This window comes from Drosophila persimilis, unplaced genomic scaffold (genome assembly GCF_003286085.1).
Source record: "Drosophila persimilis strain 14011-0111.01,24,50 unplaced genomic scaffold, DperRS2 tig00000002-arrow-pilon, whole genome shotgun sequence".
Classification (NCBI taxonomy): domain Eukaryota; kingdom Metazoa; phylum Arthropoda; class Insecta; order Diptera; family Drosophilidae; genus Drosophila; species Drosophila persimilis.
The window spans coordinates 5,703,835-5,727,622 of record NW_020825289.1 but is presented as its reverse complement, the minus strand read 5'-3'; the positions used below and the strand labels follow the sequence as shown (position 1 = coordinate 5,727,622).

The 23,788-nt window shown below is 49.7% G+C and overlaps 7 protein-coding genes and 1 long non-coding RNA gene across 10 annotated transcripts; 4 read left to right on the top strand and 4 right to left on the bottom strand.

The window, feature by feature from the left end:
• Positions 1-6: 6 nt before the first annotated feature.
• LOC6591109 (sodium-dependent nutrient amino acid transporter 1) lies at positions 7-3,740 on the bottom strand. Of its 2 annotated transcripts, XM_026985668.1 has the most exons (8): positions 3,515-3,530; positions 3,213-3,420; positions 2,134-2,290; positions 1,739-2,075; positions 1,459-1,681; positions 1,019-1,396; positions 219-957; positions 7-156 (listed from the first exon to the last, which is right to left on the bottom strand). In XM_026985668.1, the coding sequence occupies exons 3-8, from the start codon at positions 2,239-2,241 to the stop codon at positions 13-15; spliced, it is 1,929 nt and encodes a 642-aa protein (XP_026841469.1). In that variant the 5' UTR covers positions 2,242-2,290; positions 3,213-3,420; positions 3,515-3,530; the 3' UTR covers positions 7-12. The 2 variants fall into 2 exon arrangements, with proteins under 2 accessions (XP_026841469.1, XP_002015811.1); XM_002015775.2 differs by having other exon boundaries at positions 3,213-3,740.
• Positions 3,741-3,755: 15 nt separating this feature from the next.
• On the bottom strand, positions 3,756-5,962 carry LOC6591108 (trichohyalin). The gene is made up of 8 exons (XM_026985672.1): positions 5,838-5,962; positions 5,638-5,783; positions 5,183-5,565; positions 4,807-5,118; positions 4,496-4,739; positions 4,231-4,433; positions 3,908-4,096; positions 3,756-3,846 (listed from the first exon to the last, which is right to left on the bottom strand). The coding sequence occupies exons 1-8, from the start codon at positions 5,932-5,934 to the stop codon at positions 3,840-3,842; spliced, it is 1,581 nt and encodes a 526-aa protein (XP_026841473.1). The 5' UTR covers positions 5,935-5,962; the 3' UTR covers positions 3,756-3,839.
• Positions 5,963-6,044: 82 nt separating this feature from the next.
• LOC113565253 lies at positions 6,045-6,893 on the bottom strand. The gene is made up of 4 exons (XR_003408552.1): positions 6,733-6,893; positions 6,386-6,429; positions 6,124-6,322; positions 6,045-6,062 (listed from the first exon to the last, which is right to left on the bottom strand). It is a non-coding gene; the product is annotated as an uncharacterized LOC113565253 (long non-coding RNA).
• A 125-nt stretch (positions 6,894-7,018) lies between these two features.
• On the top strand, positions 7,019-10,876 carry LOC6591107 (spondin-1). Its single transcript, XM_002015773.2, has 7 exons — positions 7,019-7,174; positions 7,844-8,030; positions 8,090-8,478; positions 8,538-8,999; positions 9,064-9,235; positions 9,303-9,424; positions 9,496-10,876. Exons 2-7 carry the CDS (start codon positions 7,853-7,855, stop codon positions 10,765-10,767), a joined length of 2,595 nt encoding a protein of 864 aa, XP_002015809.1. The 5' UTR covers positions 7,019-7,174; positions 7,844-7,852; the 3' UTR covers positions 10,768-10,876.
• Positions 10,877-11,242: 366 nt separating this feature from the next.
• On the top strand, positions 11,243-14,234 carry LOC6591295 (spondin-1). The gene is made up of 6 exons (XM_002015772.2): positions 11,243-11,437; positions 11,493-11,884; positions 11,944-12,156; positions 12,216-12,473; positions 12,558-12,723; positions 12,780-14,234. Exons 1-6 carry the CDS (start codon positions 11,248-11,250, stop codon positions 14,192-14,194), a joined length of 2,634 nt encoding a protein of 877 aa, XP_002015808.2. The 5' UTR covers positions 11,243-11,247; the 3' UTR covers positions 14,195-14,234.
• A 302-nt stretch (positions 14,235-14,536) lies between these two features.
• On the top strand, positions 14,537-17,793 carry LOC6591294 (spondin-1). Its single transcript, XM_002015771.2, has 6 exons — positions 14,537-14,752; positions 14,983-15,377; positions 15,442-15,654; positions 15,713-15,967; positions 16,030-16,201; positions 16,271-17,793. Exons 1-6 carry the CDS (start codon positions 14,563-14,565, stop codon positions 17,677-17,679), a joined length of 2,634 nt encoding a protein of 877 aa, XP_002015807.1. The 5' UTR covers positions 14,537-14,562; the 3' UTR covers positions 17,680-17,793.
• A 1,107-nt stretch (positions 17,794-18,900) lies between these two features.
• Positions 18,901-20,017, top strand: LOC6591293. Of its 2 annotated transcripts, none has more exons than XM_026985783.1 (2): positions 18,901-19,254; positions 19,311-19,378. In XM_026985783.1, exons 1-2 carry the CDS (start codon positions 18,919-18,921, stop codon positions 19,341-19,343), a joined length of 369 nt encoding a protein of 122 aa, XP_026841584.1. In that variant the 5' UTR covers positions 18,901-18,918; the 3' UTR covers positions 19,344-19,378. The 2 variants fall into 2 exon arrangements, with proteins under 2 accessions (XP_026841584.1, XP_002015806.2); XM_002015770.2 differs by having other exon boundaries at positions 18,907-19,250; positions 19,311-20,017.
• A 450-nt stretch (positions 20,018-20,467) lies between these two features.
• Positions 20,468-23,758, bottom strand: LOC6591292 (protein HID1). The gene is made up of 3 exons (XM_026985262.1): positions 23,720-23,758; positions 22,310-23,645; positions 20,468-22,253 (listed from the first exon to the last, which is right to left on the bottom strand). The coding sequence occupies exons 2-3, from the start codon at positions 23,550-23,552 to the stop codon at positions 20,980-20,982; spliced, it is 2,517 nt and encodes an 838-aa protein (XP_026841063.1). The 5' UTR covers positions 23,553-23,645; positions 23,720-23,758; the 3' UTR covers positions 20,468-20,979.
• Positions 23,759-23,788: the final 30 nt, after the last annotated feature.

Genomic DNA, 23,788 nt, shown 5'->3' with positions numbered 1-23,788 from the left:
CTATTTAATAGTTTAGCCAAAGATGTTGTCAATGAGGTAGCCGCCGCGTCGCGGCTTGAACTCCGCTTGGCGATTCCTGTGCAGGATGTACGCCTCGAACTCCTGTGGCTGGCGGGGACCCCAGTCCATCGTGGGCTGCAGGGACATCTTCAATTTCTGTAGCGTAGAGAAAGGAATTAACAAAAGTCTCTTACGATGTATCCCTCCTCCCTACTTACGCTGCTGAAAGTCTTTCCCGGCTGCTGATAGATCGTATAGATGGCCCAAATGGGCAGCTGTAGCACTCCCAGGCCCCAGATGATCCAGCCCGCCGTATAAGCAGCCCGGGGATACTCCACACTTCGATAGGTCAGGGGCTCATAGTTGGAAAGCATATAGGCCAGGACGAGGAACATCAGGCCGGGTGCCACAATGGCCCAGCAGATGCGCCAGTAGAAGCTCGTCTTTACGTTCAGCATGAACTCGATGTCGCTGCAGATGCGCTTCACCCCGTAGATCCAGCCCACGGCCAGCATCTCGGCAATGGCCAGGAAAATGGCTATGAAGGTGCAGCCGTAAAAGTCCACCAGGTTGAGAACGAATTGTCCGCCCGGCGTCATATAGACCAGCCCGCATAGGAAGCCGATTAGGGAGAAGGTGGCGGACAGTAGCCAGTGGGGCAGATGGTTGAACCGATCCTTAACCACGTTGATCACAGAACTGGCCATGCCCACGTTGGACCCGATCCCCAGCACCAGCAGCATGAAGAAGAACAGCACGGCAAACAGCTGCGGCAGATACTTGAACTTGGCAATCGCCTCCGGATACGAGATGAAGGCCAGTCCAGCTCCTCCCTGGACCACCTGAGCGATGTCTTCGGTGTTGGTTTCATGGGCCAGATTGCCCAGGATACCGAAGATGATGCAGCCGGCAAGGATTGAGGTGAAGGAATCAATGCTGGTGATGATGATAACATCTCTGATGGGAGGGGAGGCGGCATTAGATAGAGGGAGGAAGGAAGGCATATACACGAACTTACTTGTGGACATTCTTGTGGAAGTCGTTGAAGGAGGCGTACATGACCAGGGTGCCGAAGCAGATAGCCAGCGAGAAGAACATCTGGGTGATGGCAGCATACCAGACCTGCGGATTCAGCAGCTCGGACCACTTCGGCTCGAGGAAGTAGACGATGCCGCGCCAGGCGCCGGGCAAGGTCAACGCCCTCCCCAACAGGATCAGCATGATCAGATACGGAAAGAGGGCCAGGAAGTAGGATGCCTTGCCCGAGCTGCGTATGCCTTTGAAGAGGATGGTGCCAATGATCAGCCAGGTAGCGAACAAGCAGAGCACCAGGTCCCAGCTGGGAGTTCCCAGGCCATTCTCCTGCAGGTTCTCAGGCTCCCTGAGCACCGTATGCCTACAAGAGGTAAGCTACTGAGAGCTACTCAGGGGGGCAATATTGTTTTTGGTCCAACTCACGTGAAGTAAAGCTCCGCAGAAGATACACCCTGGCCGAGGGCAGTTCCGTTGGGTGTGACGGTGGCTCCTGTGGCCACGCAAGCACTGCCCCACTCCACCAGACAGTAGGTCCACGGCAGGACAGCTTCAAAGCTAGCCACCAGATAGCGTATGGTTAAGGCCATAATGCAGGCGTAGTAGGTGGTGGCCAGGGCAGTGGAGTATACCTGGCCGTAGGCGATTCCTGGACAGGATATTCATCGTTGAGAGACCGAACAGAGTCTGAGGGGGATTCACTCACCCTTCATAATGGGCACCATGTCGAAGGCCTTGATGCAGCCCCGGCTCGAGAACTGTCCTATGACCACCTCCAGATAATAGATCGGTCTGCCGATCAGGAGGAGTACTATTACATAGGGGATCACAAAGGCTCCCCCGCCATTCTCCAATGCGATGAACGGAAAGCGCCAGACATTTCCCAGGCCCACGGACAGAGCAATGCACGAAAAGAGGAACTCCACTCCCCGACTCCATTGATCGCGCTGGCCAGAGGATTTTACACCCCTCTCCACCGCCTCTGCCTGTCCCTCCAACGGAAGTTGTCCCTCGATTTTGTTTAGGCAACAGTTAATAGTAAGCTGAAAGGATTGAGGTAGTGCCAAGGATATTCCAAACTAAAGTAATCCGACTACCCACCTCATCGCTGGATGTGGTATAGAGAACGGAGCTTCTCTCTGTCTGGTCTTTTGCCTGGCTTTTATCCATCCTTTGGCTCAGTCTCTGGTACTCTGCAGCAGCATCCATAGTTATTGGATTAGGACTGACTTAATTCCTAGGACAGTAAACGAAGAAGCTGGCAGAACACGACACAAAAGCTCACATTAATCAATGAAGATGGGAGGCCACGATAAAATAGACTCCAGGGAAATGGCGATATTGGACAGGGTCAGTATTGTGCTCCGAGGTCGGGGCTACTTATCAACATTTCATTAGCATTAGCGTCCCAGAGATCAGGTGACTAAGAAGTCGATGGCACGCTTAGCGTATCAAGTTTTGGGGTATAAATTGGGATAGTTTATGAATCTGTTTACTTCTAGTTTCTTGTTTTTATTATTGATTTTTGATCCCATAATCGTGTTGATCGAGTTTCTAAAACGCCACTCATCGCGTGCCATTAAACCAGTAAACAGGTGCGATTCTATTCTTTGCCCAAATTGGCCCATAAATAGATGGATTAAATTTTATGCCGAATTCTCAACTGGTTAGAAATTAATGGAAGCAAAATTTTGAATTTTGATTTCTGCTGTCACAGATTCCGGCAATTAATTATAATGCCAAAATGTACGGGCGCCGTGCAAAATGCTGATAGGACAAAATGCACTTCGAAATCGCTAGTCAGTGGGTTCAATGCGATCATCAATCACATCCATGGCAATCTCTGCCTGGTTCCGCAGCTCGTGAGCCACGGTGTGTCAAAATATGACCGGAATCTTTGGAATGGTGAAAAGAATATCTAATCTAATGCCTGTCTAAGGCAGAGTGTTGGTTGCATATAATTCGGGACTGTTCCAGACTGTTTGCCCAGCTAAGTGTAAGATCTAGATAGTAGCTACCAGACCCCAGATATGCTGTAAACTCTTGGCATTATCTAAATGCTTCGGAAACATTTAAACATTTGTGGCAACTTCTCCGCTTATCTATTATACACGACACACAAAGATCAAGCACCAACACCACATAATCACACAAGAGATAAAATATACTTTTATGCTTACACTTTCACTTGGAATCTTCTTAATCTCGCATACAACAGATGTCCCGATGTCCTACTTTGTCACCGTCAACCGTCTATAGCAAACGGCCCAGTGCGACTAACTGAAGCATAACTGATACTGGACTAGGAAACCTCCGAAGCCGAGGCAGCGGCACCATCTGATATTTGCCGAGATGAGCGCTGAGTGCTATAGCGATGCCCGTTGCGCACTGAGAATTTCAACCAAACAGGAATTATTAGGGGAACTCAAGCCCAAGATCTTACATATGAATCCATCGGCTCACGAAGGGTTACGCTACTCACATTGATCATCGCTTGGGAGTATCTCTAACCCATCCAACGAACATTAATTACTGCGACCCTGCCCTCAAAATGCAAATCATTTCAATTAACTGTGCCAGATTCAGATTCAGCCGGGCGGCATCTCTACTGATCATCGTCAATCTCCCTGCCGACGTCCCCAGTTCAAACCCAGGGAGATATGCATATATAATACCCTCTCAAATAGTATTAGTACTTGCAATATTTACTAAAACACGAAAAATTATAACAATAAATTTGTCTGATTGATCCATTTGATATTGTATTGTATCTGCTCCACCTACTATCACGAAATTTGATTGCTAATCTAATGCCTGCGGGAAGTGGTGGTGCAAAAGATTTAAGCTATGAAATCTCTATTGGCGGTTCGCTTACTGATGCACATACTGCTGCTGCTGCTGCCTGGCAAGGTGGCTATGAAGTGGCCGAAAGTAATTTCCATGCAACTGAAAATTCTCCTGCGTCTGCTGATTTTGGAGAGAGGGATCTATACAGTAGTATTCATTCAGTTCAGTTGATTGTTCTGGTCGTCTGTTGTTGCTAATATGATCTTGATACACCTTTCTGAAAATTGCAATTCGTTTAAAATCGCATTAAACTTTCTTTGCTACCTTAGCTTGCCGCAACGTAGCCCCGTTTTAAGGGGATCGAGCACACTCGATCTAAACTAAGGCAATAGCCACCTAATAAATACGTACATGGAGCCCATTAGTTGGGAAATTTCACGTTCCATCAAGAACTCATTCTCACGATGCCTATTCCGGAGCTCGGAGAGGTGAATATTCTGCTCCGTGAGCAGGTTTATAGAATTCTCCATGCACTTGAGCTTCTTCTGCCTGCGATTAAGTTTCTCGCAGACGAGGCGTACTTGCTCCTCCTTCGACTCCAGCTGGATGGTTAACTGAAACGAGAAATATATATAATTAGGATAAGCCCGGCTATGACGAGGCCTCGACAACGGACCTTATTTATTTTCTTGTCCTTCTCGGCAGATTCGAAGCACAGTTGGTCAATTTTCTGTTGGTGGTCGTTGGGCGTGGGATTCCTCCTCCGAACCGCCTTCGCCTCCTCGCTCATCTGGATCACCAGCTGCTCGGACCTGCACAGCTCCGTCTTCACATCCTTCAGATGCGAGTGCAGCTGCTGCTCTCTTTGGTAACTGGAGTCAAGCTGGACTGCTGTACTCCTCAAATGGTCCTCCAGCTCCCTGCGAATGTGGAATGGAAACTTTTAGGTGCACTGTGCATCGATAAACTCTACAGTAAGGGCCTCACCTGATCTCGGCCCTCGTCTGTTGGATCTTTATATCCAGCTCAGCGTTCCCCGCCTGCAACTTGCGAGTATTCTTCTTTTGTCGGTGGACATAGGTCTTGAATTGCTTGTTATTCAGGACCTTTAGTTTCAAATCGGCTATTATCTGATCTCTCTCCACAACGAGCTGGTCGAGTCCATCCTGACGCTTCTGTTGTTGGACCTTCAACTTGTTCTCCAGAGAGACTACATATTCCCCGTTTCTTTCGACTTCTTTCTGAGCCTGGAGCACGATAGCCTCCGACTCCTTCACTAGCTGATCCAGCGCCGTATTGCTGTTAAAGGAAAGATAACTCAGTAAAATTTCATTAGAAATCCCCATCTGGCTGCTCCGCTCACCGAGACATTAGGTTCTCCATCTCAGCCTTCATCGACGCGATGGTGTTGTCCTTAGTCGTCAAAGAGGTATTCTTTTGGGCCAGTTCCCTTAAGTTTTCGTCGTTTTGTGCCTCGTAGAGTCGTAGCATCAGCTTCAGCTCGACCACCGTCTGCTGCCAGTTTTCCTCCACCGCCTTCAGCTTTTCCTCGAGGTCCGCCTTGAGCCTAATCATCTCTCCGTTGTAGGCCTTATGGATCTGTAACAACCGAGCCTCCATGAGCTGCTTCTGCTCCCGCAGTTCGCTTTTGTCGCTGTACTGATCCTTGTTGGGCGAAACCTGTTGGCAGACAGGTGTCACACACACCTGGTCGATGCTCTCAGCGATGCTGGACATTTGCCGGCTCTGCGGATAGACGGGAAAGAGCTGAGTATTGGAGCAGACGGCGAACCAGACGAGATCCAGAACCAGACGTACCAGAAGATCCTTCAGCTTGGCTGTGAGCTTCCCTTTCTGATTGCATTCCTCCAGCTCGTCCTTGGCCAGATGATCGTACAACATCATAAAGCCCGAGTCGACGATCCCCTGGCAACGATTCTTCAGATCTTGGACGCTCTCGATGGCTGAAATGGCACTGCTGTGTCCACAGGCTTAGGATGGAATCAATAGAAACTCACGCAAATTCTGGAGCAAACGGGTCGGATCCTCATTCCTATGAACCCACTTGCTGTCCTCGTTGAGCACAATGGCAACCAACTTGTACGAGCCAATCATTTTGGACTCCTCCGGCCCCAACGATTGCAGCTTCTCGAAAAACGCCGCTTGAAGGCATTGTATACTCTGGTACTGTGCCTGGAAAGCACGCACACGATTTCGAATGAGGACCCACTGGTGGGCCGTACCTTGAATTGGATGAGCGTTGAAAAACGTACCGTAAGACAATTAGATGGAGGGTAAACATACGTGGGGCGACTGCGGTAGTAACTTCCTGAGCAAGGCTGTTCTTCGAGAGAGGGATCTTGGCTTGTTGCTGCGGCGTCTCTGGCAACGATATACGCTCGTCGACGGATCCGGAGCACGACTTACTAGGCACCGAGCAGATGCTCAGATTACACCCTTCAGTGCCGCAGAGCGTATAAATAAATTGGGTTTCATTCGAAGCCTGTAGAACAATCCATTTTAGATTAGAACGAGGCTCCTTCACCCTTTTACCGCAGGAACTTACCCTCAAATTATTAGCCTTAGCTCGCAAATCTCTGGCTTTAGTAGCTGCACAGGATCGGGAAGGGAATTAATTAGTGAGATTGGCTAGAGAACTAAGAACTCACAGCGAACAAATACTGTGCTGGTAGACATTTCTACATATCACAACAAAATGCAGTAATTGTTTAAAAAATATAATATAAATACAACAAAATGAACGATTTTGCACTTAACTCTGATAGTGATCTGAGAGCTTAGTTTGTTATAGATATTGTGCTGCTTAACAGCCTGCCCTGACAGCTAATGCCGACACATTAGCTAAGGCACACAGGCTTTTATTTGGTTTTATTGCATGTATGTCCACAGTACCTGGCTGTTTCCAATTCCGGTCCCCCGTTGTTTAGGATGGGCGAGTGAAAACAGAAGCCCATCAACAAATGCGAAGCCACGCACAAAACGGAAGCCGTGCTGAACGATGGATAGGAAAGAAGAGCATCGCGTCGGTTCCCATTCTCGCTCTCCCATTAGCCACTCGTCCAACCCGAATCATATGATGCACATCGTCTGGGCAGGCCAGTAATCGGCGGGGCTGTCGGTTCCGATGCTCGTGCAAATTTGCATTCAGTTGCCGTTCGAGTGCCTCCAGAGAACGTTCCGTTCTGAATTCATTTTTTTCCACATATCTGTCTAGCGCGAAATGGATTCTGAACTCATATCCCATGAGATCCACCAATACTGAGCCAAAGAAGTGTCAAAAACATCCTGAAGGACTATTAAAGGATTCATTAAACATTGAAAAATTACGTATCCAGTAAGTTGCAGTGTTCCTTTTGGCAGTCTGGGATACTTTGGACTCACTTCGATTTTCCACTGTCAGGGCGAAGCCCCAAAAGTGTTTTTAATGATGGAAATCTATGGGAATTGTTTTTGTAGTCGTCTGGGGGCTGTTATTTTGCTCACATTTCCTATGAACAGTCGGCGCGTTTTTCAATTGAATTTAATCAGTGACGTAGACGGTTTATATACTATGAAGTAGTACTCGTTCGTATACTATATCGGACTATATGTATGATGAAATATGGGCTTGCAATGCGATGCGATTGTCAAGGGGGAATAAACGCAAACCAGACGCCTCTTAGTTCAAGTTCCGCATGGCAATGATGAGGTTTGGCTCTGAAAGGAAATAGAAAGTGTCTGTAAAAATAGAAATATTCCTAGAAATCGAAACTGGGTAAAGTATGGGCAATTGGATATATCGCTGTGTATGCCTAGACGCTTGCGCAGGCCACCAACGAATTCAAGTTCAATTCAGATCCACAACTGGCCTGCCATTGACATTCGGTACGAGTGCTGATAATTAAGACAATTAAGGGAATTCCAAATGGGTTCCAGAAACAGCTTTTATCCACTCGGGGGATGCAGATGCCACAGAGCCGATCCAATTCAGAATAAAAGTTCCTTCTCTGCTATCCGATTGCAGCGATCCGCAATGAAAGCCATCGAGAGCCTCATCCTATTCCTGGCAGTTATCCGCACTTGGCCGCGAATCGAGGCCTGCAACCGCATCCCGCTGGGGGCCACCGCAGCCAAGTCTCCAGTGGACGATAACTATGTGCTGTCCGTGGCTGGCAATGTCCAGAGCTATGTGCCGGGCCAGAGGTACAACGGTGAGTGGTCAACCACAGACAAGTAACCTGCCCCCTTCAAACTCTTCCTGCTCTTCCAGTGACCCTGAGTGCCTTTTCGGGACTGTCCTTCGTGAGCTTTTTATTGGCCCTGGACCTCGAGACGGGAGATGGCGAGGATGATCCGAATGCAGTGGGCACCTTTGAGCTACAGGATCTATCCGAGACGCGCTTCAGTCCGCGGTGCGCCAACCTCGTGGAGAACACGAACACAAATGTGAAGACTCACGTGGACGTGGTCTGGGTGGCACCGTCAAGTCCCGGACAGGGATGCATACTGCTGCGGGCGACCGTGATGCAGCATCGCGATGTTTGGTTCATGGACGATGGCTTCCTGACCAAGCGCATGTGCGAGGAGGAGGTGGACGACATCGACAGTCAGCCCAGCATTATGGATCCGTGCTGTGCCTGCGACGAGGCCAAGTACGAGGTGGGTATCGTTCAACAAGTTCAATGACTTTCAACAAGCTAAATTACTCTCATTATCAGCTCACCTTCGAGGGCAAGTGGTCGCGGCACACGCATCCCAAGGACTTTCCGGCGAACAGCTGGCGCACGCGATTCAGCGACATCATCGGCGCCTCCCACACCATCGACTATCGGTTCTGGCAGTACGGGGAGATGGCCAGTGAGGGGCTGCGGGAGGTGGCCGAGCACGGCTCCACACGCACCCTGGAAAGCGAGCTGAAGGACCAGAGCGAGCACATCCGCACGATCATCAAGGCACGGGGAATCGCCTATCCAAATGTGACTGGCAAGACTTTCGCCGTCTTTCGCGTCGACTCGAATCATCATCTGATTTCCTTGGTCTCCATGGTGGATCCCTCGCCCGACTGGATTGTAGGTGTCTCCGGGCTGGAGTTGTGCCTGCCCAACTGCTCGTGGGTGGAGAACAAGGTCCACAATCTGTATCCCTGGGATGCGGGCACTGACAGCGGTCCATCTTATATGGTAACATGCATATCTCACAAAGGCTTCTCTGCGATCAATGCTAAATCCCTCTTTTTCGCTCCAGTCTGCCGACCAGCCGCAGGTGCCGCCCGACGTAGTACGTCGCATCAAGTCAAACTACCCCAACGACCCTCGCTCGCCTTTCTACGATCCCACCGGAGCTCAGATGAAGCCTCTGGCCACATTGCACATCAATCGAAGGCGTCTCTACGAGAAGAACTGCGAGTCGACTGATTGTAAGGCACAATAACTTAATATCTACTCTGAACAAGCCTAATTTAGAGCTCCTGAATGCCTTTCCAGCGGAGCAGCTGCCGGCGGAGTGCGCCACTCAGGCCTGGACCAGGTGGGACGAGTGCAGCACCAAATGCGGACCCGGCAAGCAGTACAGGACGCGGGAGTTCAAGAATCCCGTGCTGGCATCGGTGAGGCCATCCTTGAGATGAAGAAAAATTAAGAGATGCATATATATAACCTCTGATTACACGTTTCCCAGCGTCATCGTTGCAACAATGCCCTGCGGGAGGAGAAGAACTGCGTGGGACGCAATTGCGCCAGCTTCAATGAGGAAACAGCCGACGGGGTGCAGGCCGAGGTTGGATATCCGACTGAGGGCTCCAACGATCCGCAGTGTGGGCTGTCCGAGTGGAGCGAATGGTCCTCTTGCACTGTGACATGTGGCATGGGCGAGCAGACACGGTCGAGGCACTACCTCAACAAGAAGGCTAAGAAGAAGTGCCAGAAGGCGAGCAAGGCGCGCCTGCAGGAGACGAAGGTGTGCGAGGCCATGGAGTGCGGGGGCGACATAGTCCCCGAGGACGCAGCTGGAGACGCGGTGGATGGGGCCGAGAAGCGTTCGATCTTTCGCAACTTCGAGAGCTACAGCCAGCACAAGGAGGAGTATATACCGCCAGTGTGTGGGATTACGCCCTGGTCGGACTTCTCGCCCTGTCAGGGTCCCTGCGGAGGCCACGGAAAGCGACAGCGTATACGGAAGGTGTGGAACAACAACCAGGTGTACGGCGTGCGAGACCCCAGCGACGATGGCAGTGATCCCTGCCGCCACATCAAGCTCCACGAGGAGGTGAACTGCACGAATCCCAGCTGTGACACCATCGTTCCTAATCTTTGCTATGAGGACCTGTTCGAGAGTCCCTGCCGGGACAGCGACGTGACCAACTACTGGTACTACGACCACGTAAGCGACCAATGCGCGATCTACTGGTCGGACCGCTGCGACACCAACCGCAACAAGTTCAAATCGAAGGAGGAGTGTGAGGACACCTGCCGCCTGCCTCGCCACAAGCAAGAGCTCCAAAACGACCGCCTCCAAACCATCGACTGTCTCGTCTCCGAGTGGGTCACCCACAGCTGCAACGCCACCTGCGGCGACGGCTATCAGCTACGGACCCGTCGCGTCCTTCGCACTCCGAAATACGGTGGCAAGCCATGCCCCAAGCATCTGGTGCGCCTCGATCGCTGCTATCAGCGCTGCGACGACATTTATTCGATCAGCGGTGGGGGATTCGGCGAGCGACGTCATGTGGCCAAGACGCCACCACCGGATCCGCGGGATGAGTGCCGCTACTCGGAATGGTCCGCCTGGACGCCCTGCACAGCCACGTGTGGCGACAACGCCGTCCGGCAGCGCACCCGTACTCTGCTCAACACGGATCTGAGCTACAAGTGCAAGGATCGTGTCCGCATGGAGAAGTGTATGATGATGCCGTGCCTCCTCAGCAGCAACGACGAGGCCGAAAAGTGGTAAGGCAACAGGAGGAGGAGGAGGAGGATCTATCGTCAAGTATTAGTCGTACACACCAATTATGTAATCGCAAGTGAATGAATGACAAAATATATAAGAATCCCCCCAGGTGCTCCAGGCCATTGACTGTTGATAGGGAAGGTAGTCGAATAATAAGGAACTCTAGTTCCCAGCTAAAGTTCCACTTCTGTAGTATAATATTTCCGCTTCATGCCACTTTCGTCATTGACCCAAATCTGCTGTACGACTGTGGCACGGCCCTTGCCTCCTTCAGCGCCCTGGTCCAAGTTCAAAGAACTCAAGCGCCAAATCGTCAATTGGAGAGCGTGCCACACACAAGAAGAAACAAAAAACTATACCAATTGACGGCAACTCAATCAAGATGAGATAATTGAAAAGCTCAACGATTAATAGAGACGATTCACCAATTTCGGCACTGACCCAGCCGCCGAGCAGTCAGTCGACGCTGAGCTGTGGACAGCTATGGATCGAGACGCGATGTGGCGACTTGTACGGGTGCTTGTGCTACAAATTTTGGTGATTCGGGGCGTGCGGGGGGCATGCAATCGAATCCCGCAAGGAGCCAGCGGCGAACGGTCCGCTGTCGATGAAAACTTTCGGATTTTGATCGATGGAAATCCAGCGACCTACGTACCCGAGCATCAGTACAATGGTGAGGGGTCCCGTGCACATCCATCCATCCATCCATCTATCATAAATTTCCGCAGTGTCGCTTTCCTGTCCCATCAATTTAAAATTCGTGAGCTTCACGCTGGTCATCGAGAGCGAGGATCAGGCGGTGGCCTTCAATGGACTGGACATGACCGGGCACTTTGAGCTCCTGGGCTCCCCGGATACCAGATTCAGCGTCGGCTGCGAGAACATGGTCGAGAGCACCAACACCAACGCCAAGACCCATATTGAAGTCTCCTGGGTGGCTCCAAAGTCTCCCGAAAGCGGCTGTGTCCTCATCAAGGCGGGGGTAGTGCAGCAACGTGATGTATGGTTCATTGATGAAGGCTTCCTCACCAAACGCGTCTGCCCTGAGGAAATTGACGAGCTGAACAGCATGACGCCGCCACTCCAAAACTGTTGTGCCTGCGATGAGGCCAAGTACGAGGTGGGACGCCCAAGACTGGCCCAGAATGTTACGCCGTTACAGTTCCTTTCCCTTTCAAGATCGTCCTAGAGCGCAAGTGGACCAGGAACACGCATTCCAAGGACTTCCCAGTCGAGGCCTGGCGCACACGCTTGGGCGAGGTGATTGGCGCCTCGCACAGAAATGAATACCGCTACTGGGCCTACGGAGGACGAGCCAGCCTGGGCATGCGCGAGATGGCCGAGCATGGCGCCACCCGTACCCTGGAGCAGGAGATCCGAGACAACACCCAAGTTTGGCTATTCCTTTTCTTTTCGTGAGGGTTCCTGTTCCATCTGGTGATCTCTTACAGAATGGCGCTGTGCGTACCATCATCAAAGCCCCGGGCATCCCTCATCGTTTGAATGCCTTTGGCTCCACGTTGGCCAATGCTCGGGTGGATCCGGCTCATCATCAAATCTCGCTGGCTGCCAAAATCGATCCATCGCCCGATTGGATACTGGGTGTGGCGGGTCTGGAGCTGTGCCTCAGCAATTGCACGTGGCTGAAGCGAAAGGTATTGAACTTGTACCCCTGGGACATTGGCACCGATTCTGGACCCTCATATATGGTGGGTAAAGATCACAGGTCACAGATCACAGACCACATGCTGCCAGTCACAGATTTCTAATGGAAGAACGGGTTTCTCCCTCAGTCTCCCGATCAGCCACAGGTTCCACCAGATGTGATACGACGTATAACTTCTTCGTATCCCAGCGATTACCGTTCGCCATTCTTCGACGATACGGGCGCCTCAATGAAGCCCCTGGCCACGCTCTACCTGACCAGGAAGAAACTCTACATTCGCGAGTGCGAGGAGGGTGAGTGACCAGAAACATAATGATTCAATTATATAGCTGACCCTTGGCTTACTCAGTATCGCAAGGTGGACGGGCGCCCTTGGAATGCGCCGTACATCCTTGGAACGATTGGAGTAACTGCAGCACCCGCTGTGGTCAGGGCTATACCCAGCGCATTCGCAGCTACAAGAATCCCAACCTAGCGGCCAATTACAACTGCGTTATTCAGCTGGAGGAGATTCGCCAGTGTCAAGGCACCCAGTGCGGTCAGGGGGAGGAAGAGTACGCCATTGCGGGTCCCGGTGTGGATGTGGGCTTGGGTTTGGGTGGTGAGGGTGCGACAGGCACTGGCTCCATGGCCGAGTGTCAGCTGAGCAACTGGAGTGAGTGGTCGCCATGCTCAAAAACATGTGGCCGAGGCATCTCCACGCGGACCCGCGACTACTACAATCCACAGGCGAGGCCGCGATGTCTGACGGTCATGCGACTTCCCCTGGAGGAGACAAGGCAGTGTCTGGGCTCGGACTGTGGCGGAACCATACCCGACAACGGGGAGCTCGATGGTTTGCCGGAGCCAGAGCTATTCGGCGAACCCAATCAGACACCCAACTGGAACACTAATAGTCACAATAACAGGCTGGATAGTCCGTATGGAGGATCAGCTAATCAAGGATGGAACAGAAAGGGTTTCAGCCCCGCTGAGAATGACAATGCTTTTGGCAGGTCATCGTACGGTTCTGCGGATAGATCGCAGGAAACCAACGCGCCCTTTGGCCAGACGGACAGCCAGCAACGATCACCGTTTGATCCAACCGACAGTCGACGGGGCTATAACACAAATCGCCAGCCACTCGATCAAGAGCGGCCCAACTATAATACCTACGGCAGTGAGAAAATGCTGGGTAACAGACCCGGGAGTAGCTACAGTGATTACAACCTCGGATACAACAGCAATGATTACACCACCCCTAACCTGAGGCCGGGCCTTGGCTTCACCACTAGATCTCCCTACGCAGGACGCTATCCCAGTCGCCAGCAGGACATCGCTGAGCCGCCGAGCAGCAGCGGCAGCAGCGGCAACAGCAACTACAATGTGGTCCAGGACTACTGCTTCGAGAAACCCATTGCCTCCACTCGTCCTTGCCTGGCCAATCCGGTGGTTGTAAGCAACTACTGGTTCTACGACCACGATGACCACGAGTGCAAGATCTTCACCACGGACAACTGCGATGAGAACAAGAACCGTTTCCGTTCGCTGATGGCCTGTGAGGGTACATGTCTGCAGCCCCAGATGAACGTGGAGCGTAGCGAAAATGAATCCATGGATCTATATGGCGGGGGAGCTTACGCCCAGACCGGGGGATCCTATGCCCAGACAGGCGAAGCTTATGGCGCTGCTCGATTCGGCGAAGCGATAGGGGATATAGGTGAGCCGCTGTCACACACACGGAACACATACGATCCGTACAGGACGGGTCGTTATGGCAGCTGAAGAGTGGTCGAATTGCTTAATAAAGTATTACGATGAATAATTGCCAGTCAGGGTCTTTTTACTCGACTTTCATCCAGAGTTGAAAGAGAATTTCAGCTGGGTTTCGGTTTCTCTGTCGCAGTTTTGAAGAGAACCAAAGCTTTGGTTGTTTTTCCGGCGCTGATAAGGCCCCAGTCGCAGTCTATAGGAATCAGTGGGTCAGAAAAATAAGGCGCTCGGCAATACACTCTACTACACTGCTTGGGCTTATCGGGGAACCGTCGGAACAGCAGCCAAGACTCTCTTTCTGATTCACTTTTCGCAAAAGGGAAAAAGCTTCGCTCAGTTTGCAACAGTCGCCCAAGTCGAATGGTTATAGACTTTTCAGAATGTGGCGGACCGACTCTGTTCCTCTGTTTCCACTGCTTCTGGCGGCGCTGACGATCGGCACAGCCCGCAGTCTGATCTGTACACGCCGACCGGCAAACACGGCCACGCCCAAGTCGCCAGTGGATGAGAACTATGTGATAAGCATAACAGGCAATCCGGAAACATACATTCTCGGACAGGAGTACAACGGTGAGTAAAGTTCATTGGCCCTTGCGCTTGAACTTCATGGGTAGAGAGCCTTGGGCTTTGAGGCATCATCGGAATAGCTAGGCTTCCAAGATTTCGCAATGTTTATTGTTTAGTAAACAAATTACGCACATGTGCCTTGAGTCGATCTGGCTTATCGCGGGCTCTGGCGAATTCGAAAGCCGATTATTCAAGGTCAGCGATAACAGCTAAAGAACTGAATGATCTTACAGTTTCCCTGAATGCATTCAACGGGCATCGCTACATTAGCTTCATTCTGGCGCTGGAGAACGAAAACGGGGACTTCAACTATGCGGATGACCTCGGCAGCTTTGAGCTGAGCGACATGACCGAGTCGCGCTTCAGTCCCAACTGCATAAACATGGTGGAGAACACCAACACCAATCCAAAGACCCACATGCACCTGACCTGGGTGGCGCCCAGCGAGCCAGGCAGCGGCTGTATCCTTATGCGGGCTACGGTCTTGCAGCATCGTGACGTATGGCACATGGATGACGGTGGACTAACGCGACGTATTTGCGAGGAGGTCGTTGACGATGTGGAGAGCCAGCCGACGGCTCCTTTGATGGATATACCCTGCTGTGCCTGCGACGAGGCGCGCTATGAGGTGAGAGTGGTATAGCAAAGGCGTAGAAGTTCTTCAGTAACCTTTTTGTTGTCCAACAATACAGCTGATATTTGAAGGCGTCTGGTCCCGCAACCTGCATCCAAGGGACTTTCCAGCTCGAGGCTGGGAAACGCGATTCTGTGAGCTTTTGGGGGCTGCCCACAGCGCCGACTACCGCTTCTGGGAATCCGGATCCCTGGCGAGCGAGGGTCTCAAGCAGTATGCGGAGCACTGCAGCTCGCGTCTGCTCGAGCGGGAATTCAGCATCAACTTTCGGGTGAATTGATATTTCTCTAGATCGGCTGGAAATCCAAAGTAACGCCACGTCTTAACAGGATCAAAAGATCCGCACTATTATCAAGGCACGCGGCCCGTCGTTCCCCAATATGAGTAGCAAGTCCATGGCCTCGGTGCGAGTGGATCCATTGCATCACATGGTATCGTTTGCCTCCAAAATAGAGCCCTCGCCAGACTGGATCGTGGGCGTCAGTGGACTGGAGCTATGTCTGCGGAACTGCACGTGGCTGGAGGGAAAGGTTATTAATTTGTATCCCTGGGATGTCGGCACGGATGCGGGGCCAAGCTATACGGTAGGCGATAGCACGATCAGTCGCTAATTTTGCACTAATTTTGAGCCCTCTCTACTTGATAGTCACCTGACCAGCCGCAGGTCCCTCCAGATGTCATCAGGCGCATGCGTTCCGATTTTCCAAATGATCCTCGCTCGCCCTTCTACGACGAGACGGGGGCTCCCATGAAGCCCATGGCAATCCTGACCGTACGACGTCAACGCATCTACGAGCGGCGCTGTGCGGATGAAGACTGTGAGTGTAGCGAGTGTATACATAGATATCCCATTTGTTATGATAACCAACTGATCCCCCAATCCCCAGCAAACAATCCAGCAGAAGTACCCCGAGAGTGCCTTACACATCCCTGGTCAAGCTGGAGCGACTGCTCATCCAAATGTGGCGATGGCATGCAGTACAGGAGACGCGTCTACAAGCAGCCTGAGCTGGCGAGGATCTACAACTGCAATGAGCCGCAGTATGACGAACGCGAGTGCCAGGGCCAGATGTGCGGTGCACAGAATCTAATGGGGAACGTTGAAGACTTTGATGATCTGGACCCTGGAATGGGAATGGGAACGGGCTTTGGCATGGGCGCGGGAATGGGCGGAAACATCCGTCAGTCGTCCCAGCAACGAGGGCCCGAGTGTCAACTGAGCCGTTGGGGCAGCTGGAGTGCTTGCAGCGTGACCTGCGGAGAGGGCTACGAAATGAGGCAGCGCCAGTATCTCAATCCTGGAGCCGAATCGAAGTGCCAGAGTGTGCATCGAATGGACTTGCAAGAGACGCGCAAATGTGAGGGCAGAGCTTGCCTCGGTAATCTGCCAGGATCAATTAACGGCGACATGGACATGGGTATGTCACCTTATGAAGAGTCCATGGGCGGACGAGGCGGCGGAGGCATGTATGGTCCACCCTCAGAACTAGACGCCAATAGATTTGAGGGAAACTCTAACAGAGGCTCTGATGGGACTCCAATAAATCAGGATCGATCGGGATTCGGCTTTTCGGTTGGCAACCTTAAAGGCCACACCCCCATTTGGGGCGACAGCTCACAGAAATCGGATGCTATGTGGCTTCCAGAGCGACAGACAACTCTGAACCAGAAGCCACCGTCCTACAAGCAGCCCAGGATTCAAAGTAATTACAATGTCGCCGCCGGCTATGAACCGATAACGGAACCACCATCACCCTGGTCACGCCAACGTCCCAGTGACATTTACCAGCCGTCGCGTTTAGAGGATGTAGAACGGGCTCCTTGGCAGCGACAGGGTCCCGGAAACACACACAGCAGAGAGTTCCTTACATCGGATACAGACATTCCTGGCGCTGGTACAGAGCAGGAAGCATGGCAACGACCCAATGGCTACCGCAATGGCGACACTGATCCCGTCCTGTCGACCCGCTGCTTCCAAATGCTGCACACCGTTCAGCCGCGCTGCCAAAATCAAACGATAACGGGACAGTTCTGGTTCTACAACTTCTGTGCCGATGAATGCATGTTGTATGCAACAGATCCGTGCGATCGCAATTTGAACAAATTCAGCAGATGGGAGGAGTGCGAGAAGTGTCGCCTGCCTGAGTTCGCTCCCCTGCAGCAGAACCGCTCCAATTCTCCGGAATGCCAGGCACTGAGAGCCACATGGTATGCCGAGGAGAGAGTCCGGGAAGAGCAACGAGCGTCAAATAGAAGACGGAATTACGGTGGCCAACGGCAACGCGGTAGAAATTAAATTACCTATGTACATTTTAATATCTAGTAAATACTTTTTTAGGTTTGCATTATTTCATTAAGCTTTCTAACCATATATGTATTTAGTTAATAATATATTAGGGATAAAACAGGAGGTTTCATTCAGTCACTTTCACTGTCAGAGGGTAGCAGCGGAGGACCTCTCGGGTGCATCCACAACGTTTGGTGTTCCTGCTGGGAAGAGGAGCAGCTCCCTTGCGTACCTGTTTCGTTCAGGACCGAGAGCGTTTCGTCGGCCTTGTTCTGCCTTCTACTATGTATTGTAACTATAGAATATATAGGCAAGTGGAATGAAGATCAATCGCACCGAACTGGTCAACTCCTGCCTCAATACTAGGAGATAAGAAGAGCAGAGAGATAGGAGAGATTCAAACAGGAGCAGTGTGAAATGGTTCATAGGCGGCTCCTTGACGCCTAGCTGTTCTGTCATGCCCTGGGCCAGCTTTTCGACAACATGTCGAAGGAATGTAACAGGTTTCAAATGGAGGCGGCATACAAGCTGCTCGACTCACTGATAGAGTAATACGTGTCAAAGGTCGCGAATAAATAGAATCTATCGTTTTCCTTGCACTCTGCAGAACGTGGGACGACAGACGAGTTAAAGCATCAAGTAGACTTAATTTTGAGCCTGTATTTCAATTAAATGCTTCAGACGCCACAACGGCCACTTACCCAGTCGTTTGTCGGGGATCTCTTATGTCTTTATGTCTTTAGACGCAGAAGTTGGCCAGTTCCGTGGGACTGAGTGGCAAAATGAACCGAAAGTCGTGTGAATTCTCCACTGCACAAAAAGTATCAAAAATAATTCGCTGGCCGGTCGTCACAAGGTGTTTGTTTGTGTTTTTTGTTTTGATAACTAGCCGACAGCTGATAGTGATGGCACTCGACATGTGCATATGCCGATGCACGATAGTACGAATAGTAAGAATCACGAGGAGGATTCCCAAACTGCGACGTTAGCTACGAATTACCCTTAAAGCCTATGAAAAATTATTAAAAATCGATTTGAGATTGATTAATGAATTTAATAAATTCTCTGTAGAATAATTTGAGACGGTTACGACTACTTATTTTGCGGTTTGCTATCAAGTTCGCACCAGTCTAGTGTCATATCAGCATAATCAGCTGTATTCCAGAGCTGCCTACAACCACGAAACGCAAATTGCACAAGCACAAAGAAAAGCAAAAGTGAAAAGTAAAAATAACAATATAAGAAGAAATGCATTTGCAACGTTTTCAATTCATGATGCGTAGCATGTTGAGGGTGCAACAGGTTGCTGCAATGGCTCAACACCAGCAACAACTACGTAATTTATCACTTTATTGGCATTTGGCACAATCACAAAGGACGGCTGGAGCTCCAGGAACAGGAAAAAAGTCAGGTGGTGACCAAAAACCAAAAAATCCGCCACAAAAGATTACACTTGTTCAGCACAACCAGGCTCTGAGCATAACCACCTTGGAGGAAGCTCAGAAGCTGGCCAAGCGGCGAGAGTTGCACCTGTTGCGTCTGGACCAAACGGACACCAAAACCGGGCGCGCCATGTTTAAGTTGGTACTAAATACGCAGTTATAGGGAAACTCTCTATTAATTGGAATACATTCTTTCAGACTTGTCACGTCTGCGGAAATGTTAGCCGATGATAGGGGTGCAACGAACACAGCTACCGACAAAATCAACAAAAAGTCTGAGAAGTCACTGACAATAGGTGCCCGAATAGCGGAGCATGATCTTGAGTCGCGACTCAAGAATATTGTGAAGTGGCTGGGCAAGCGACACGAAATCCGCATACTCATCCAGGGCAGTGCTAGCGGATCTGACGAAAGCAGCGCTGAGCGCATAGTCAAGGCTATTGGACAAACCATTACAGAGCCGCTGGTCATTGGCAAAATAGTTCAAAAACGCAGCAAAGGTTCATATATAAAATTTAGCATTTTGCCTGTGACTCAGCCAGCCCCAACTACGCCTACCCCCTCCCAGTCGTGACAACTAACGCCATTGCCTCGGATAAATCCCAATCATTTCACAGCAATGGCGTTGCCTCTGTCCATTGTCATTAAACGGGGCGCCCATAACTACTCCACCACGCAAAATAATGGGGGACGACGACCCACTGATCCAACCAAACCTGGAAAGGTGGCGGCCGCATCAATTATTTTTATATTTACTATAAAATATGTCTTCTGGATGCACGCTCTAATTAAGAAGGATAGTTGAATGCTTGAAAAGTTTAGTCTGATGTATGCTCAGCATTTTCGTTAAGATAATTTTTATTTTGTATTGAAAAGCCAATTAATAAACAGCCAGAAAACCTCAAGATAATTCGAATTTTTCATGGGACTCATGATATGATAAAGTTAAAACTCCAATCTATTCACTTCGATATCTTTTATTTCTCATATAGATTTGTGTTGATTTTATATAGGTGCCATTAATTTAATTGGTATTTTCTGTTATATATTTTGTATATAGCATGTGTTATGAATTGTATGGATTCTAAACACATAAGTTAATTAAATATTACACTCTTTCTTTATAATATGAAGTCGCTAGTTTAAAGCAAAGCTTACAATTGAACTAAAGTCTACTATTGTTGCACGAGCAGGTAAAGCTTTTATTTGGTTTGGAAATAAATATAAATAGTGTTTTTTTAATCATATTGGAAACTTGAAAAAGCAACAAATCAGAGCAAAAGTTTGTTGACTTTTGGACATTCATTTATTTCGTGTACCTAAAAGTCGACGACTATAGCAGTGAATTTTGCTTTGTTTGGATACAAATTATAGGCGGCGCACAAGATACATTATAATTTAAGCAATTAAAGCAATCAACTAAAAATACGGCACAAGGAACATTTTCATATTACACAAAATAAATAAAAGATTAATTTCATAATTTAGTTTATGACTAAAACACACAAAACTTTATGCTTAAACGGCTGAAATAAATTAATACATGTTTTTGGATAAAAAGATAGAGAGAGAACGAAAAAAGGGAATTAAATAACAATGTAAAAAGCCATTAACAAAATGCTATCCTCAAAAAAGAACTCACGCTATATTGTTGCAACTGATAAGCCTCATACTGGAGATATTCTTGATGAATTTGAAACGGATAAGAAGTCATACAATATGGTAAAAGGTATTCATTAAACATTGACATTTTCACTTAAACTTTCGGAATGATATATGCACTAAATAATTTAACTACAGTAAATGCCAAAAGCGTTTTAGTTACATTGTTGCCGCTTTGATTGCATTGGTGATTCCAGATACTGACCTAGACGCGCTGAATCTCAAAGAGCTTGACCTCCGTATCATACCAAATGGCAGGCTCCACATTGCGCAGGTAAATGACACCCCAGATGTAAGTGCGGAACCAGGCTGTGGTGCCAGCGTTTGCCTGATACTTTCGTATTAGTATGGGATGTGGAACAGGCAACAGGCCAACCAGCGTTCCATGTTGCAGAAATTTAAGGATCTCTGATTCGTCAGTAAGGCCCTTGTCTATGCATATCTTCTCCACCTGCGGTACCAGAACCTGAAGCAAGCGCATTATCGTCTGCAGCGGCAACTTTGAGCGCCAGGAGACAATCCACTCGGGTGTGGGTGCCCATCGATCCCCTTCGCCGGGAACCATGCGAATGCTGCTGCGATGGGCCACCGATAGCCGTGACTGGTGGTTGGTGGGTGAGGTAGATTTTCGACCACCCGTTGGTGTTGTGACGGGGGACTTGTCATACGGGACGATTTCAGTAGATTCTTCCGTCTGCGTTTTATCATTTGGATGGGCCTGCTCACGCTCAGTCATCTGACTGATGGCTGGTGTGTCTAGCAAGGATGTTTTTAAAGTGCCCGGCTCGGCTGGTTGAGCAGTTAGTATCTCTGGCTGTGGCTCTTCTATTTGTGACCGCTCATGGGATTCCGTTTCCGATTCAAGATCTTCCTCAGCCTTCGGCTCCGCATTTATCGTGTCCTCCTCCTCATCTTCATCTTCATCATCATTATACTCTTCCGGCACGTGGGCTGAGGGCAGCTCTTGCGAAGCAGCTGCTATCCTCCGCTGCGGTACACGTGGCAAATTGAACTTTCCACCTGCCTTGCGCCCACTCATACACTTGGCTATCCCGGCCATATCTGTGGGGAGATTCGCCATGGCATGGAACACATGACGCTTCCGTATTATGGTATACACTAGATTCGAATTCCCGTCAAACTGATACTGTATAATGTTGTTAAAGATCTCCAGCAAGAAGAACACCAAATGATGATTGCTTGGCGCTGATAACAGAAACCAAGGCGTGCTGAAGGCCTCGAGAAGATGCAGGAGCTTCACACTGGCCACCATCGAAAGGGTCTTCAAGTACGGTGAAACATTCACCAAAATAGTCAGCAGACAATCGAACAGCGGCTGCAGGCGCTGATGGCCAGTTGCAATGATTTTGTGAAACACTGTGATGAGCAAATCCGCATGAGTTCCGGTGAAGACCGGAATGTCCATCGGTACAGTGGCGGAGTAAGCCTTATTTAGGCGAACACCAAAGTTTCGCTCCCCTGAAATGTAAGAACTTAAGTCGTTGCACACTGTCAATAATAAAAAAGGGGCTCACCTGACAACAGCAGTAGTATGAATACTCCTATGTGCATCAGGCCTACGCGGGATTGGTCCGCCCGAGAGTAGTTCAAGTGATACAATATGGGAATGAGTATGTCTAAAACATCTGAACTCTTCAGAACGAAATACAAAAACTTTTTGTTGTAGTCGCATATCTTCCAGAACAAAATGAGCAGCTCCTGATGACAATGCAAACGCTTTGTGGAATTGGGTAAATAGTTTTGAACCAGGGGATTATTTAACAGACGAGTTATGCCCTTGAGGATAAAATGGAAATCCTCATCCCGATGGACACGCGACAGATAATTGATGAACAAATTGTCCCCGCAGTTTCCTTCGTCATAGGAGTGCTGTCCAGGCTGGGTGAGCTGTTGCTGCACCACCATGTCATGGTCCAACGTGACAATAAGGAGTTGCAGACAAGCCTCGACCAAGGGCTCCGTGGTGTCCGCAAAGATCAGGTGGTTGTAGGGTACGCCATATCCAACTGGATCATACGAACATACTGTGTTTAAGAATGACGTAAAGAGAGGCAGGGCATGACGATTGTCGGCCGAGGTGAAGTAGGCTATCCATTTGTTGGGCTCCTCGGATTGTTGAGGCGAGCGATACATCGGCTCTGAGAAACAAGTGAGAAGCAGCTTCAATAGCTCCGTGCGCCGGCGCTCCATGTGGGCATTGTGAGGTGGGGACTGGGCGAATCCCACTCCTGCCTCCCAAATATATTCGCAGCTATCAATATTGGCGAGTTCCTCGGCCTTCTCCGGACCCGCGCGACGAGCCGATGTAACAGTGAAATCTGGACAGAAGAGTAAATCGCAAATGGCATTCAGTAATGACTGGGCCAAAGGCATTGTCTTTTCCTGGGACGGCAAACTGCTCCAGAAGAAATCGCGCCATTTATCATCCTCAAAGATGTATGGCAAACATCTGATCAGAAGGCGCACACAGTTCAAAACGCACTGTTGCTCTGCCTGAGTGCGGCAGCTGCTGTCCACCGCCTGGGCCAGTTTCTCGACAGCCTTATAGCACAGAGTGGCCAAGTTGGCTGGGTTATCGTTCCTTATTTGTCGAATTTCATTCGATGTAACCAAAGCGAACACATCCTCAAGAGTTGTTTGATGGCCTTGCCAGAACTGCTCCCAGAATTGCTCATCACTGGGGTCGATTTTCTGATTCTTTTGCGTCAGCTGCACAATTGCCTTGCGAAAGTTCAACTTTGAATCTGTGTTTCCCATATTGTTTGGGTTCTGATGTGCTTTGGTATTGTTGAGTGCCTGATTTCCACCTGCCCCGTGTGCGGTCGCCCCAATTCAAGTGTTTCCAGTGGTCTGAAATGAGTTTACATACAATTTAAATACTTTTCTGTTTAAAATCCGAAAGATTCACAAATTCGCCTACGCACGTAAAGAAAAAGCAACCAGCTCTGTTGTTCTTGTTGTTGTGCACTGTTGACAGGTCGTCAGTGCTGCCA

What these genes read in the sequence shown, in the direction of transcription:
- LOC6591107 (XM_002015773.2), top strand. Translation starts at nt 7,853, where the DNA reads ATGAAAGCCATCGAGAGCCTCATCCTATTCCTGGCAGTTATCCGCACT. An exon ending in GCCGGGCCAGAGGTACAACG is followed by an intron (nt 8,031 to 8,089) that starts GTGAGTGGTCAA and finishes CTGCTCTTCCAG; the next exon opens with TGACCCTGAGTGCCTTTTCG. An exon ending in GCGACGAGGCCAAGTACGAG is followed by an intron (nt 8,479 to 8,537) that starts GTGGGTATCGTT and finishes TCTCATTATCAG; the next exon opens with CTCACCTTCGAGGGCAAGTG.
- LOC6591108 (XM_026985672.1), bottom strand. Translation starts at nt 5,934, where the DNA reads ATGATTGGCTCGTACAAGTTGGTTGCCATTGTGCTCAACGAGGACAGC. An exon ending in ATGGAGAACCTAATGTCTCG is followed by an intron (nt 5,119 to 5,182) that starts GTGAGCGGAGCA and finishes TTCCTTTAACAG; the next exon opens with CAATACGGCGCTGGATCAGC. An exon ending in AGGACAAGAAAATAAATAAG is followed by an intron (nt 4,434 to 4,495) that starts GTCCGTTGTCGA and finishes TTCTCGTTTCAG; the next exon opens with TTAACCATCCAGCTGGAGTC.
- LOC6591292 (XM_026985262.1), bottom strand. Translation starts at nt 23,552, where the DNA reads ATGGGAAACACAGATTCAAAGTTGAACTTTCGCAAGGCAATTGTGCAG. An exon ending in CATACTACTGCTGTTGTCAG is followed by an intron (nt 22,254 to 22,309) that starts GTGAGCCCCTTT and finishes CTTACATTTCAG; the next exon opens with GGGAGCGAAACTTTGGTGTT.
- LOC6591293 (XM_002015770.2), top strand. Translation starts at nt 18,919, where the DNA reads ATGCATTTGCAACGTTTTCAATTCATGATGCGTAGCATGTTGAGGGTG. An exon ending in ACCGGGCGCGCCATGTTTAA is followed by an intron (nt 19,251 to 19,310) that starts GTTGGTACTAAA and finishes ACATTCTTTCAG; the next exon opens with ACTTGTCACGTCTGCGGAAA.
- LOC6591295 (XM_002015772.2), top strand. Translation starts at nt 11,248, where the DNA reads ATGGATCGAGACGCGATGTGGCGACTTGTACGGGTGCTTGTGCTACAA. An exon ending in ACCCGAGCATCAGTACAATG is followed by an intron (nt 11,438 to 11,492) that starts GTGAGGGGTCCC and finishes AAATTTCCGCAG; the next exon opens with TGTCGCTTTCCTGTCCCATC. An exon ending in AGATCCGAGACAACACCCAA is followed by an intron (nt 12,157 to 12,215) that starts GTTTGGCTATTC and finishes GATCTCTTACAG; the next exon opens with AATGGCGCTGTGCGTACCAT.
- LOC6591294 (XM_002015771.2), top strand. Translation starts at nt 14,563, where the DNA reads ATGTGGCGGACCGACTCTGTTCCTCTGTTTCCACTGCTTCTGGCGGCG. An exon ending in GCGACGAGGCGCGCTATGAG is followed by an intron (nt 15,378 to 15,441) that starts GTGAGAGTGGTA and finishes CCAACAATACAG; the next exon opens with CTGATATTTGAAGGCGTCTG. An exon ending in GCGCTGTGCGGATGAAGACT is followed by an intron (nt 16,202 to 16,270) that starts GTGAGTGTAGCG and finishes CCCAATCCCCAG; the next exon opens with CAAACAATCCAGCAGAAGTA.
- LOC6591109 (XM_002015775.2), bottom strand. Translation starts at nt 2,241, where the DNA reads ATGGATGCTGCTGCAGAGTACCAGAGACTGAGCCAAAGGATGGATAAA. An exon ending in CATGGTGCCCATTATGAAGG is followed by an intron (nt 1,682 to 1,738) that starts GTGAGTGAATCC and finishes TATCCTGTCCAG; the next exon opens with GAATCGCCTACGGCCAGGTA. An exon ending in CGGGAAAGACTTTCAGCAGC is followed by an intron (nt 157 to 218) that starts GTAAGTAGGGAG and finishes TCTACGCTACAG; the next exon opens with AAATTGAAGATGTCCCTGCA.